This window comes from Danio aesculapii, chromosome 7, assembly GCF_903798145.1.
Source record: "Danio aesculapii chromosome 7, fDanAes4.1, whole genome shotgun sequence".
Taxonomy (NCBI): domain Eukaryota; kingdom Metazoa; phylum Chordata; class Actinopteri; order Cypriniformes; family Danionidae; genus Danio; species Danio aesculapii.
Window position 1 is genome coordinate 17030961 of NC_079441.1, and position 16799 is coordinate 17047759.

At 34.9% G+C, this 16799-nt stretch overlaps 1 protein-coding gene across 1 annotated transcript in view; it reads left to right on the forward strand.

Annotated features, from left to right (window-relative positions):
- The window catches only part of focad (focadhesin), a 117526-nt gene that overhangs the window by 55111 nt on the left and 45616 nt on the right, over positions 1–16799 (forward strand). The window contains exons 12-15 of the mRNA XM_056461147.1: positions 11965–12069; positions 13175–13276; positions 13596–13726; positions 16638–16764. Coding sequence (XP_056317122.1) covers positions 11965–12069; positions 13175–13276; positions 13596–13726; positions 16638–16764 — 465 coding nt within the window. The remainder of the gene's footprint in view (positions 1–11964; positions 12070–13174; positions 13277–13595; positions 13727–16637; positions 16765–16799) is intronic.

Here is a 16799-nt window from a genome sequence, read left to right on the forward strand (position 1 = left end):
CTAGACAGAGTGAAATGCCCAGCAGCTAATCAACAATATAGAAGTAATCACAGTGCACACACGCTTCATAGTGTAAGGCGTGGATTTTGGCTGCCAGTGCGTGAATATAAATACAGATGATGGACTTGAAAATACTGACGACTATTTTATTGAGCAAAAACTCCAAGAACTGGCAAGGAGATCTCCTAGCCCGTCACAGTCTACCTGCTCTTTTCTCACACACACACACACACACACACACTACCCTCCTCCTCAGAGGACACAACACAAACACACACACACACACACACACACACACACACACACACACACACACACGCATTACCCTCAGAGGACACAACACCAAAACATTAAAAAACAGAGAGTGCACTTTCGGCTTGAGGGCGGTGTGGTCACCGTTCGCCTAGAGCGCCAGTTCAGCTTGCTGGGTGCAATTTAGACAACTCACCTCAAACCTGAGCTGAACTATTTTGAAACGTGACCGTTGCATGTGTGTAGGAACAGCTGATGATCCGTAAGCAAAGCGGCACGCTTTTCCTAAATTATGCATCTTACTATGATAGTTCAGCTGCGAGTTACGTCATTGTTTGGGAAACGCACCCTTGGTCGGTCTCTTCGGTCATCTAACCAGAGATTGTTATGTATCCCATTAGTTGAGGCTGAAATGCAGCGGTGACTGTGCCTTCGCAGTAGCTGGTCCAAGGTTGTGGAATGCTCTGCTCATCTGTATTAGATCTCTTTCATCTCTTTCTGTTTTTAAATCTAGGTTGAGAACTTACTACTTTGATTTGGCATTTTATCAATGAAAAATGTCAGTTTTAGCTTTATTAGTTTATATTTGTCTTTGTTGTGATGTGTATTGGTCAACCTCTGGTTGTGTTTAATAGTGCTTTATAAATAAAATTGGCATTGATGTTGAATGAATGAATATCTGTATTTTTGACACAAGTCATTCAGATTTGTTCAGCAGATGAGATTGATAAAAAAGAAAGTCATCCACTGAATTGTACTATAAATTAGAGTTGTGGTGGAGAAGATTTTCCTCCATCTAAGAAAGAAAGTCATTTTAGTTTGGAATGTAAAGAGGGTGAGTCAGTGATGCCACTTTTCTTTTCCTTTAACCATAATATTCTCCATGAGGATTGTCAGTGTAACATCGCATGAGTTAGGGAACCAGATATGGAAACAAATGAGCAAATATACTCTAATTTAGTCACGATTTCAAAAATAGAAACATTTTATATTCTTCATCTTTTCTAATACAGTAAACTGGCGTCTGTTTGCCATTTCTGTAAAGGATTTTCGTAAATATAGAGTCTGCATAAAAGATCTCTAAGCAGAGATGATGAAAGCCGCAGTCGTGCTCGCTTTACACATTGTTCCTTGAACGACGGACATTAAAAAAAAAAGAAAGAGCACAATTTGAAAAAACAATTTTCCCCTCATCTTATGCTTTCATTTCTATCCATTATCCAGATGTCAGTGTTACTAGGCAACACACGCAGCCAGAGAAACTGGAGCGGTAATTACTAGAGCTAAATGCTAAATAAAGGTGTATCATGGTGCAGTGGATCTGCACTCCTCACTTACGTTCATTACTGAACGCCTTAGGGCTCTTGAGGACACAAAGTCATCGAGATCAGAGCCAAACATGGGATGTGCGGCCCAGCGTAACTGTTGTAATCGCAGTAACATGATGATATTCAGAGAGGAATATATCTATCATCTGTCAGTGGCTATTGACCTTATTCTTCACGTTCGAGCGGGCGCAGCCATTCTAATCTTTTTAGCTCGAGACTTCCGCTCTCATTCATGTCCATTGATTTTTGACATTAAAAACGACTCGTTATATTGCAAACTGATATTTTCTTGTTATATTTGTAAGAAATTAGGAAGATAATGCTGACTCGCAGGGGGGGGTATCACAATGGAGTGTCAGTCAAAACACTTCCAAAACAAGATCCATTTCGTTGGATTTTATTCACCAATGCCAGTACATAACTGTAGCAGACTGGTTTCTAATCATATATACAGACCAAACAAATAAATTAAAAAACTGCATAAACAATAATCCATAAATAAGCACAAGAAAAAACTGCATATACAAACAATATTTCATAAATAAACACTACAGGAAAACATAACTCACTGTTGCACGCAGCCACAACACCATATGAGGAGTCCAGAGCAGTGAAAGACAAGAGCATACTGCTACTCTGAAGTTACATTACTTAAAGGGGCTGATGATAAGGTGCAGCTGTGAACCATGTGGTAGGCCTTCAATGCATGCAAACAACAGTTAACAAACAGTGGGCAGGGCTTCAGGGAGCATGTAAGAGAGATTTTGTACAGTATTCATCTTTTCATGTATAGTTAGGAATACACTTGTGTGGAGAGCAAGCAGTTTAATAGTTAATTATTGCTAGTCATTTCTCCCTTAGGTGACTTAACAGGTCTTTCTAAAACAATCGCAAAAACAAGCGTACTTCCGCATCAAAGAATAAGGTCAGTATAAGCTTATTAGAGGCTTTGGCTGGATTTTGGCATTCACTTTTTTCTGCTTCTGATTTGAGCTAAGCGATTTATTGAGAGCTCACTATATATTTGCGAATGATGTAAAATTATTACAGGGATTTTAAAGCCACAGCATATCATTTTCGCCACTAGAGGGCGTGTCTTCACAACAACCAAAGATGTAGTTTGATGATGTGACTGTGGAATCAAGGGAGTTGTCTTCATTTGTTCATGGATGAGCTAAAGTATAGTGTAAAAAATGCTGGATTTTATACAGTCTATTTGGGTTGGGACAACATGAAGGAATTAAGTTAACTTATTGTTGTTGTTTTTTTTACAAGTTTAAGTAGATTGAACATAAAACAATTAAGTTGTCCCCAAAAAACCTCAACAATTGTGTTGTTTCGGCTCATTTTAAAGAAGTTATTTGAACAAACTGCGAATGCCAGTCAGTGTAAAAAAAAATACTGGGTTCTGTCTTCACCAGTGGTGTAGTGATTAGTACGTCGACACATGCACTCCGGGGCTCACGGCGACCTGAGTTTGATTCCTGCCTCGTGGTCCTATGCCGATCCTTCCCTCTCTTTGCTTTCCTGTCAACAATCTCTACTGTACTATCCATAAAAGGTGAAAACCCTGAAAAAAAGTACTGGGTTTCTCACAATTCCTTCATGTTGTCCCAACACAAATCGATTAAGTTAGCTTCATCTTTTTTTCTTTCTTTTTTTTTTACAAATTTAAGTGGATCAAACTTAAAACATTTAAGTTGTTCGAAAAAAACTTTTGAGTAGTTTGAACAAGCAGCAAAAAAAAGTGTTTTTAGCATATTCAAAACTTACTATCATGGTAGTATGAAACAGAATAAGACTTGTGTCTTGTGTCGAAGCGAAATGAGAAGCAATTGCTAATTAGAGACGAGTGTGACGCAGCACAAAAACGCAGAACATTTAATTATTTTAATTAACTACACAGCATCGGTTTCTCATTATTATACATAGCAGAGTTTTCTTATCCTATGTCAAGACTTTGCTTCTTAATGATTCATGAGAGCACGTGCTTTCCGAAGGCAAGGCAGACCTGTCAAGCTGTGAGACCCTATGTTGATGACTGGGTGAGACCGCGTCCACGGACTCTGCATACGGCACGCAGTATTTAGCCATTCATAAAGGATCGTATGTGTTTGTTTCCATGATCCACGGGGTTTATTGCATGTTTTTGCCCGCGATGCTGTCAGGGCCGATACAGCAAAGCTGTATGTGTGCAGCAAGCATTTTTGTTGGGAGAGCAGTACGAGAATTGGAGAATGGCGGACTTTGCCTTTTATCAGTTGAGTTCGTTCACATTTAGACTAATTTAGGGCTAATGGTTGAAATAGGCAGGGCAAGAGACCTGCTGCACTGAGTCTGCATTCAGACTCAGAGATTGAGGGAGAAGTCCACTTCATTTATAGTGTTTATAGTGTATAAGAGGGGGGTTTCATGGCCCTTTAAAATAGCTGATTTCTCTGAATTTGAACATTCTTCAAAACATTTCGGATAATGTAAGCACACAAATCAGCATAATGCAGTTGAAGACAGAATTATTAGCCCTCCTGATTTATTAGCCCCCCTGTATATTGTTTTCACCAATTTCTGTTTAACGGAGAGAATATTTTTTCAACACATTTTTAAGCATAATAATTTTAATAACTCATTTCTAATAACTGATTTATTTTATCTTTGCCATGATGACAGGACATAATGTTTTACTAGATATTTTTCAAGATACTAGTATTCAGCTTAAATTAACAAGTGAGGGTAATTAGGAAAATCATTGTATAACGATGGTTTGTTCTGTAAACAATCGAAAAAAACAATATTGCTTAAGGGGGCTAATAATATTGACTTTTAAAGTGTTAGGTAAAATTTTTTTAACTTTTCTAGACTTTTAATAAGACTTTTTAAAAAATATTTGAAAATAAATTCACAGGAGGCCACTGTTCTAGTGGATTTAGATTTTTTTGGGGAAGAAAAATCTTACATATTGTTCCTTTAATAAAGTGATATGCCTGTTAATTGTCCAATAAGTGTAAGATCCTCTGTAGAAAATCAAAGAATATATAAGAGTCTTGTGTCCTTGTGTTTTCATGTAATGTCATCATCAATTGGCAAATTCCAATAGTAAAGATCACAAGAACAGATTAAGTGTAATACTGGCAACTGGCAACATATAAAGACCAAAAGTGACTGTTAAAGAGATAGTTCACTTAAAATGTAAACATTCCGCATCATTTACTCACACTTAAGTGTTTCGAAACATTTACAAATTTCTGTCTTTGGTTGAACACAAAGGAAGATATTCTTAAGTTGGAATAAACTGTACTGTTTATTGTTGTACTGTACACAGTAGTAACAATAAATACTATGTAAGTCAATGGCTGTTTTTTTTACATTCTTCAGTGTATCTTCCTTTGTGTTCAACAGAAGAAAGAAACTCAAACAGGTTTGGAACAAATGGAGAAAGAGTAAATGATGACAGAATTTTCGTTGGCTGGGCTGCATTTTGATCTTTAAAAGGAGTCTTAATTGTTTCATCAAAAGATTAGTTGTCTAAATGTGCCTGACATGTTTTTTTGAGCATAGAGTTTTAATGGTAAATGAATCAAGGTTTTTAAATCCAACAACTCAACCGTTTTCGGCACTGACATTTCTTTCCGTTATTTTAGATGTTAATAATATGCACTATTTTTTTTACAGAATTTTTGATCAAATAAATGCAGCCCTACTCTCATTCTCTCTCTCTTTCAGATTCAGTCTCAGTCATTTTCTTGTTTTCCGCTCTTTCTTGTATCTCTGCTCATTATGTCTGTTAATTGGCTTGTTCTGGAGGTCAGAGGTTGTGGTGCTTTCAGAGGCCGTTTCTCTGCTTTCGTCTTTCGGCGAGGGTTTTGTAAATGGGATGCTGAGGGGTTAATCTGCGATTTAGAGGTTACAACAACTGCCATGGTGTCTTTTCTCCAAGGGTTAAAAATCTTCTCCGGGGATGGAAAGATCCAGCATTTAGTTTAAAGTGCAATCAGGAAAGACGGCAGATTATTTATGTGTGTTTTGGATGGCCTCTCGCAATCACAAGAAATGCTAAATAACCCTCTATTTTAATTCAAGTTGAAATACTTGCTTGTTTTAAAAAAAAACATTGAGACTTCTGGGAATATAGAATTAAGGTTTGAAAATTCTGTATAATTAATGTTGTTGATTTAGCAAGTAATTGTTTGGTGTTCTTGTTTTCTGTTCATTGTAAGCTCCACGTGATTATATTTGCGAAAAACAAGTAAATTGAGAAATTGGCTAGACCAGAACATCTGGGGAAAGACATTTTTGGGGTTGAGTTTAATATTTGAAATGCATATCTGAATTACAATCTTCGTATACAACCAATGTTCTATTTAAATCATCAGTACAGCTGAAGGCAAAATGATTAGCCTTCCAGAGAAATTTTCATTCTTTTTCAACAGAGCAAGGAATTTTTTCCTCAGTATTTTCTGCTATATTGTTTCTTCTGGGTAAAGCCTTCTTTCTTTTAGTTTGGCTGGAATTAAAAATAGCAAGGTAAAAACTGCTAAGGTCAATATTATGAGCAATGAGCAATTATAATACAATATTGTATTGATTGGCTACAGAACAAACAAATCTTGTCCAATGACTTTACCAATTAACCTAGCTTGTTAAAGAATTAACCTAGCTTGTTAAAAAAATCTAATATTTCTAATATATATATATATATATATATATATATATATATATATATATATATATATATATATATATATATATATATATATATATATATATATATATATATATATATTACAAAAAAAACTGAAATGCATATAATATAACTCTAAATTTGAACAAACCCATAATTTTTGAAGACAAAATTATCAATAAAAAATCTAGTATTTCTCAAGTTATGTTTAATGAAGAATTTAACTTAACTAGATTAATTATGTTAATTAGACAAGCTAGTTTAAAAATGCTTTATTAAACTTGAGAAATATTAAATTTTTTAACAAGCTAGGTTAATTCTTTAACAAGCTATATATATATATGTTCTATTAGGTTAACATTTTTAAAGCTTTAATTATGCATTTTTGAATTTATTCTTTCTTTATTAATTAATTCATGTATGTATTTATTTATTTTTTTATATGACTATTTAGTTAAGGGTTTTATAGTCAAGCTTAAGCTAATAATAATTTAAGTCAACAATAATTATTGTTCTAAAGCAGCTTAAGAAAAAAGCTTCAAGTAATTGTCAGTTATAAATACTATATATTTATATTGTTCCAACACTATATGTAAGTGAGAAATATTGAAGCTGAAGTGTATTTTATATTTTTATTGATGCATTTCATTTTTAGTCATTTAGAATTTTCATTCGTTTATTAATTTTCCTTCGGTTTAGTCTCTATTTCTCTATTTCTGAGGTCGCCATAGCAGAATGAACCACCAACTATTCCAGCATATGTTTTAAGCACCTGATCCCCTTCCAGCGGCAACCACTACTGGGAAACACCCATACACTTCCGCATAAACACAAACACTCATACACTATACGGCCAATTTAGCTTTAATTTATTTCACCTATAGCGCATATCTTTGGACTGTGGGGGGAAACCCAGAGGAAACCCATGCGAACACGGGGAGAACATGCAAACTCCATTTAGAATTTTTACAAAAGCAATTGATATGAAGTTTGTTTTGCTTTACAGTTGTTTAAGTTGGTTAACAATTTTATTTGCATCACAAACGACAGAAATTGGGCCGTTCTGACACAGATTCCACCAAAGACCTGTCTTTCCCTCATGTGTTTAAACCCAGTTTTGCTTGTAACTCATTCATGCACAACATTGGCCTTGTGGAAAAGTCCAAATCAAGAGCCTCAGATATAAACCAGCAGACCCCTTCAGTCACAGCAAAACATTTTCACTCTCTGCCAAAAACACTAAATTGCATTAGCGAAGCGTCTCTTGCGTATGTCTTCAGATCTGAGTGTATAATCCACGATTCAGGCGCAGGAAGTGTTCAGGTGAGCAGGTTTTCAGCAGTCCATCACCGCTCACTGTAGACCCTCAGTTTCTCCTCAACTCAAGCATACCTTTCATTTTTATTTAACTTGAGCTGGGGGAAAACACAGGGCCCTGGGCCAGTCTTTTAGTATTATGGAAGCCGTGTTTATGCTACAGAAAGCAGCTTGAGAAAATAAAGAAAGAGAGAGAAACGAAGCGTTAGTCAGACAGTTGGAAAGGATTGCAGCAACTGTTGGATTGAACTTCAAAAAGCCGAGGGCTCTTTGGCTGCACGAGATGGATAACTTGTGACAGTCTTGCTCGGTTTAACTGGAATGAGGTGGGTGAGAAGAATAAGAATTTGGCCCTGCACCCTCCTCTGTCGGCCCCTCGCTGAGATGAGCCCGTCTCCTTACATTATGAGTTCCGGCATGTCTTTGGTAGCCAGTCATGACGGATTTTCCTGATTATCTGTTGTTTTAGCCTCTGTTTTATGAACTCGGAAGCCTGTTCTTCTGTGTGTTTGCTCATTGTGGATAGAAAGGGGTAGGCAAAAATGATGATTTCTGTTTAAAACTTTTATGAGCTGTTGAACACAAGGCTGGAGGCTTCAGTTGTGATGGCCTCAAATGATTATTAAAACTATCATCTGTAATCTATCAATCTATAATCTTTTATAATACTAGTCAGTGTGCGATTTATACATTGACGATCGGAGGGTGGAGGGGGTCAACTTTTTTCGGTTGTAGTTTAGTAATACATGCTTTACTGAATCAAATTTATGAATGTATTTAAATTACATCTAATTTATTAATAAAATGTATACTTTTCCAGTGTTTTGAAGGATATGTAGTGACTATTTTAGAAATTACTGTAGGTCAAACTATATATGATGTGTCTAATGTTTTTAGGCTACATGCAGATATAAACATCTAGTTTACAAGAAATGGGTTTTTTGAAAACTATTGAAAATACGTCTATCGGTGCTGTAGAACTGCCAGGTTCAGACTTGAATGATATTTTTCCTAGCATTGATTGGTGCGATAATGCATTCACAATGGTATACACCATTTTAGAGGGATCAAATGTATATTTATGTTATACATTTTTAATTATTAATATTTAAGATATAGATCAAAGATAAGAGAAAGTTATTTCTTACTATTAAAGGTCTAACCCCCTTCCCCCCACCCATCTTGCTTTGATGTCCTTCAGGGGGAGATCAAGCGTTAATCAGGAGGGTCAATCCCCCAAAACCCCCTCTATAATTTGCACCCTGATGGTAATAATATATGAAAAAGATAAAATTATTATTGCTGAATTTATATTTATATATATATATATATATATATATATATATATATATATATATATATATATATATATATATATATATATACTCTTCATTTATTGGGTTTTACTTGCTTTAATTGCGTCGTTTGCTCAACTGGATTAAGTTCACAGTACTCATTAGGATTAGTTTTTGAACTTAAATGGTTTGTTGCTATCGGTTTCCTCAAATGGTTTGAGTTATCTTAACTTTTTGGGTTTTACAGTGCAGGTTAGATAGCAATCATTCAGACTGCTTCACCTTGTATTTCTAATCGAATCCTCATCCAATGTGCAAAGACAAGTTCATTTTAACACGCTATGATTTGGGAAAAACTAATTCTATTTCTTTGCAGCAACACACTCAATGACTTATTTAAAATGAGTTGAAAGAACACAATTCTTAAGTTTAATTCTTAAGGACAACTCAATTGTTTTACATTAAGTCCATTTAAATTTCTAAAAAGGATTAAGTTACCTCAATTGATTTTGTGACAACATGAAGAAATTGTGTGGAACCCAGCAGTGCAGCAAACCGAAATTCTTGCTTTTGCTTTTTTATATTTCTGCATTGCATGCTTATGAACCCGTTTTTCTCTTCTGATATTTGCGGTTTTCACATTGTGTTTTTCAAGGGTCTTCACGTTCGCTGTACATGCATTCATTTTTAATTAAATTCTCTGAAGAGCTTTTTGAAAGCATGGGATGTCAAGAATGCCCTTTGAGCGACTGAAGATGATTCATTTCATTACTGTCAGCTTAATGAAAATAAATCTGAGATGATGATTATTATGGGCATAAAAGCATCTGCTAAATGGGTAAATGTAAAAGTATATTGCTGGTAATCAACTATAAATTCCACAACAGTAATGTTTGGATCTCGTTCATGAATTTGAACATTGACTGTCAGTAAGAGCCTCGTCAGATCTTTCATTTATTCTCCCACAAAGGGATTTTTAGATGGTTACACATGAATTCATTACATATCTATTAGAAACTGAATTGAAATACTTTATACTAGTGTATGATTGATGTGAATGCTCACCGTGGCTGCATTTATGTGACAAAAGTGCAGTAAACATGCTAATAAAGTGAAATATTATTACAGTTTAAGTAAGTTTGTGAATTGATTTTGCAATATCATTAATTTTTAAAGCCCTTCATGGACTTATTACTAAGCTCCTTCACCATTCTCCAATCACCAGCTCCTAAACCAATTACTTTTTTCTATTGCACTCCTGCTTTTTAAGTTCAAGTTCTCTAAACTGTGGACATGCGACTTTGGATTTTTGAAGCAGATTTAAATCTTGATTAAAGGCCTGTTTATATTCCACTGCTTTTATGTTTGTCTGAAGTGCATTACAGTGTTGGGTTTTCAAGGTTTGGAAAGTAGATGGAAAATGTAAGAAACTGTTTTCATCTTATGTACAAGTACAGTAGGGGAATTAAGTATTGAACACATCACCGTTTTTCTCAAAAAATATATTTCTAAAAGTGCTGTTGACTTGAAATTTTCACCAGATGTTGGTAACAACCAAAGAAACGTATATACGAAAAGAAAATAAATATAATTAATTTACAAATTAAGTTGTGTAATAAAATGAAATTACACAGGAAAAGTATGAAGACGTGAAGAAAGGGAGGTGTAGAAAGGCAGTGAAAGCCCAGACAGCAGTTCTTCTGTAGCCCTCTGCCCTTCATCATTGTAATTAATATTCGCCGTTTCAGTCCAAAATATAAGCTATTATTCATGTACTTACCAAAAATAATAAAAAACAGCAATTATAATTCATTCATTCATTCATTCATTCATTTTCTTAGTTCCTTTATTAATCAGGGGTCGTCACAACATAATGAACCGCGAACTTATCCAGCATACTGTATGTTTTACCCAGTGGATGCCCTTCCAGCCACAACCCGCAACTATTATTATTATTATTATTATTATTATTATTATACTTTTTATTATCATTTATAAAATTGATCAAATTTAAAAGAAAAATCAAATGTTTTTTGTCCATTTTTTTTATCTTTAAAGTCAGTGTGAAATCAAAATCTGAAATGTTTGTGGTTGTAAAAAATGTATTTGGGTTGAATTTAAATAAACAAATTAGGTTTAACATTACTTTATCAGTGTTGGGTTGTAGCTGGAATGGCATCCGCTGCGTAAAACATATGCTGTGTTGGCGGTTCATTCCACTGTGGCGATCCCTGATGAATAAAGGGACTAAGCCGAAAATGAATGAGTTTAACATTACAAAACGTTTTGTTTAAATTCAACCAAAATGAATGATAAATGAATATTTTCTCAATTCAACTGAGTAGCAGCTTGAACCCAGAAACAGTATTCCATATGACTTAACAAGTGGGTATTCTTAACCACGCCCCACTTACCATTTACTACAAGGGAAGGATACAAAAATAAAGCCCTGCCTCCTATTCAATATTCCATTTCCGTTGGAAGTACATCAAACTAGAGGCGACGCAGTGGCGCAGTAGGTAGTGCTGTCGCCTCACAGCAAGAAGATCGCTGGTTCAAGCCTCAGCTGGGTCAGTTGGCCACAGTAGTAGAGTTTGCATGTTCTCCCTGCATTTGCATGGGTTTCCTCCGGGTGCTCTGGTTTCCCCACAGTCCAAAGACATGTGGTACAGGTGAATTGGGTAGGCTAAATTGTCTGTAGTGTATGAGTGTGAATGAGTGTGAGTGGATGTTTCCCAGAGATGGGTTGCGGCTTGAAAAGCATCCGCTGCATAAAACAAATGCTGGATAAGTTGGTGGTTCATTCCGCAGTGGCGACCCCAGATTAATAAAGGGACTAAGCCGACAAGAGTATGAATGAATGTACATCAATCTACTGAAATAAAAGTCTCAGAAATGTCCAATTCACACAGACTTTAACATGAATAAAATGTATTTTGCAGGGTAAAAATGCAGTACTTTACACTTTAAATTTGTTTGTTTAATGTAAGTATATTTAAAAAAAATGGAATTTACAAAAAAAATCAACTTATCCTTTTTAAATTTTCTAGATGTGTTTTAAATGTTTGCTTAATTGTCTGATGTGTACCTCTAGGTTCCGTGTCTGCTCCCTGTGCTGATGTTCAAGCTAAGCAGAGTGTCTGATCCAGCTCTGTCTCTCTCTGTTCTCTATACTCTGCCCAAACTGGGAACCCATAAGGTAAAGCCATTACGATGCACAGCATGAACCTTTTACCTCATGAGAGAATACTGAAACTCAATAATTACATGCTTTTTCAGCGAATGTTTTCTGATTTTGAAAGTTTTTATCAAGAAAACAGATCATTTAAAAAACGTTTATGGTTTATATTAGTCTATCTAATTTTTATGTCCAGGGAAGATTTGAGGTGTTTCTTTTTATCACTTCATATTTTAGAAAACAATTTGAAGAGGGTTTCCACGGGTCTCGGAATCTTTAAATATTTTTCATGGAATATTAGAAACTTTTATTTGTGGCTTTAATTTCCATTTTTCAAAATGTATTTTTTCTTAATCATATCGTGTTTTTTATGTTGGCACGGTGGCTCAGTGGTTAACACTGTTGTCTCACAGCAAGAAGGTCACTGGTTTGAGCTTCGGCTGGGTCACTTGGCATTTCTGTGGGTACTATGCATGTTCTCCTCGTGTTCGCGTGGGTTTCCTCCGGCTGCTGCGCTTTCCCCCCACATTCCAAAGACAAGCGCTATGAGTGAATTGGGTTAGCTAAATTGTCCATAGTGTATGTGTGTGAATGAGTGTGTATGGATGTTACCCAGTGATGCGTTGCAGCTGGAAGAGCATACGCTGCGTAAAACATATGCTGGATAAATTGGCGGTTCATTCCGCTGTGGCGACCCCAGATTAATAAAGAGATTAAGCTGAAAAGAAAATGAATGAATGAATGAAAAAATTATATATAATCAGGGAATTAGAGAAATATCATTTTATGAAAACACCCTTTAAAATGTGCATAAAAGGATGAAGCACAACAAAAGAAACACTCCAAAACATATTTTAGATGTTTTTTCAACATTAGACTGACAAAACAGCCCTCAGAATGGACAAGTGCATAAAAACATTTTTTAGCCTTCTCAATATCTGTAAGATAATTTTATTTTTAAGAGCTCATCAGAGCAAAACCTTTCCTGTAGTTCACTGCTAAAGCATTAACATCATTAAAGCATAGCATGTATTAACTAAGCTGGTTTGCATGTGTCCAGCTGTGTTCACCGGTCAGAATGTTTCAGTGTTATTCTGATGTGTGTGTCCTTGCTTTGGTCTTGCAGTTGTGTATCCCACAGGTGCTTCATGTCCTTCAGACTGTGGGCAGTTCATCTAGACTGAGGCCTGTGGCTCTGCGTCTTTTGGCTCTGTTGTGGAAAAAACAGGTGTGGTTTACTCTTCTTTATGATGAGTCAGATGTCTGTTGTCATGATGCACTGCTTCATTATTAAAATCAGATGCCACCCCAAATTTACCTGCATTTATCATTATGCATATGCATTGTATATATAGTATGAAACACGTTGAACCTTTAAATCATTCTTGAAAACGCACGATTGATTATTGTATTATAGTATTACAAATGTTATTATTTTAACAATGCCATGTTTTACTATTGTAGTAATGCCAGTATTTTTGATATATCGGAAGATTTCTTCAGTTTGCAAAGAGATGTTTCTGTGACTCTTGACGCTGTTTGTACAGGACCGTGTGTATCCAGACCTGCAGAGACTGATGTCCCAGCCTGACAAATCCTCTGTGGTCATGGGGAAAGATACGCAGTGGGAGCAGATCCTGGCCAGAGCTGCCTGTGTCAGAGACATCTGCAGAGAGAGGTCTGCTTCACCAAACATTGTGCTTAATTTCTTTCACATAGGACACAGAACTCCATTAGCCCCTGGAATACTGTAATTCCTGCAAAAATTCAACATGCAATGTATGTGCACCACTTTTTGATATTGAAACCTTAAAGTTGGATTTTGCTCACTCACATATGTGTTGTAAGACATTTCTGAAACATAAATAGTTCTCACTTTAGACTTGAAACTGGATAAATTTGTGTTATTAGCAAATTTATTGACATACAGAGTAAGCATTACTATATGCCTGAATAATGATATATATATATATTTATATATATATATATATATATATATATATATATATATATATATATATATATATGTATGTATGTATGTATGTATGTATGTATGTATGTATGTATGTATGTATGTATGTATGTATGTATGTATGTATGTATGTATGTATGTATGTATGTATGTATGTATGTATGTATGTATATGTAGGCATGTGTATATATATGTATATATGTATATATATGTATATGTGTGTGTGTATATATGTTGATTTAAATAGTTTAATTAATCATTTACTTTACTCATTCTGAATGATATTTAAAAAAACACCATCTACACTGCCTGATAAAAGTTTTGTTGTCTATCAGTTGTAAGAGCAATAAATAATAACTTGACTTCTAGTTGATCATTTTGAAAAGTGGTAGATTTTTCAGATGAATCATTTGTTGAACTGCATCCCAATCATCACAAATACTGCGGAAGACCTATTGGAACCTGCATGGACCCAAGATTCTTATAGAAATTAGTCAAGTTTGGTGAAGGGATAATCATGGTTTAGGGTTACATCCAGTATGGGGCGTGCAAGAGATTAGCAGAGTGGATGGCAACACCAACAGCCTGACGCATCAAGACATTTGGGCTACCCATTACCTTACAAACCACAGGAGAGGGCAAATTCTTCAGCAGGAAAGCACTCCTTCTCATACTTCAGCCTACACATCAAAGTTCCTGAAAGCAAAGACGGTCAACAGGGTCCAGGATTGGCCAACCCAGTCACCAGACATAAACATTATTGAGCATGTCTAGGGTTAGATCTTAAATCTTGATGAACTCTGGGAGTCCTGCAAGAACGCTTTCTCTGCTATTCCAGATGATTTTATTGATAAGTTTTTTGAGTCATTGCAGAGATGTATGGATGCAGTCCTCCAAGCTCATGGGAGTCATACACAATATTAATTCTTTTTCCACTGCACCATGACTTGTATATACTATACTATGAATTATTTATGTTAAGTGACAAGACTTTTGTCTAAGCAAAGTCAGAACTTACTGTCCTAATTAAATAATTAAAAATTAAGGCATGATCATATTTTATTTTGGTAAAATAAGTGTAATCTAGAGGCCTTTGCCTTTCATATAAGCCACTTCTGAAACCAAATGATCAACTAGAAGTCAAGATATTATTTGTTGTTTCTAAAACTTGGATAGGCAACAAGACGTTTGTCAGGTAGTGTACTCTTAAATACAAATGGTTAGTAAATACTGCAATACATAATTTAGTAGTGAAAAATTAAGTAACAAAGTATGAAAATACAATCATTAAGCACGTTATTAATGTGCTTTTAAGTCAAGAACACAGTATTTGTAGCTGTATTTATAAACTGTTTACAAATGTCTACTAATGTAGAGTTAATGCTTAATAATTAAAGGGAATGGGACAACTGCATGAGTAATAAATTACATTAAATTAACCCGAAAAATAAATGAAAGACTTCATTTTAATATTATAATTTTGAGACCAGGCATGAACAAACTGTCTATACTAGATGTCGAATTGGACATTCTAGATTGACTCATTTGTATTTACTGAATAATGAAGCACCACCTAAATGTAATTACTACCAAGCTGCTCTTACCATGAAACATATTTTGCTGGAATGTGGAAGTTTGAATATCATTAGACAAATCTTTTAAGGAGAGTACTTTGATGGACATTTTTAAAAAGGTACCACCAGAAAGAATCTTAAATTATTTATCAAAAATTGAACTGAAAAATCACATTTAACTTTGAATATATTTTTGTGTGAATTTTATTTATTTCTATCCTATATATACAGTTGAAATCAAAATTATTAGCCCTCCTGTTTATTTTTTCCCCAATTTCTGATTACGAAGAGATTTTTTTTCAATAACTCATTTCTAATAACTGATTTATTTTATCTTTGCCATGATTACAGTAAATAATATTTGAGCAGATATTTTTCAAGACGCTTCTATACAGCTTAAAGTGACATTTAAAGGCTTAACTAGCTTAATTAGGTTTACTAGGCAGGATAGGGTAATTAGGCATTATTGTATAACAATGGTTTGTTCTGTAGACTATCGAAAAAATATATAGCTTAAAGGGGCTAATAATTTTTACCTTAAAATGGTTTTTCAAAAACTAAAATCTGCTTTTATTCTTGCCGAAATAAAACAAATAAGACTTTCTCCAGGAGAAAAAATATTATCAGATATACTGTGAAAATTTCCTTGCTCAGTTAAACATCATTTCGGAAATATTTAAAAAAAAATTCAATGGGGGGCTTATAATTCTGACTTCAACTGTTAATCTAAGTAACTTTTTATTGTAATAAGTATTTGTTTCTATCATGTAATATTTTTATGTATATCATTTTGTCATGAAAAAGCCATAAGTTGCTGATGTGGCAATAAATAAATAAGAAAATAAATACTTAATAAGTGATGATTTAGCTATTTGCTAATGCTTAATGAATAAAACATAGTGTGCAGTTATTATAAAGCATTACCAAATTAAATCAAGTAATGCTTTGTTCATGCTTGCTACACATTTTAAGACCATATCAACACAGTTTTCCAGAACATCTCTGCACTGGTTTGATTACATTCATTCTCTGTATTGTTCCAGGCCGTACCAGCATGGAGGAGACATGCTGGCTGCCATCAGAGACACACTGCTGCAGTTCTCCAGGAAAGACCAGGCCACCCCTGCGGCTCTGGCACTGCAGGCCTTACAGGAGCTCTGTAGAGCTGAGGTCAGTCTTCAGAGATTCGCTCTGAACACATTCAC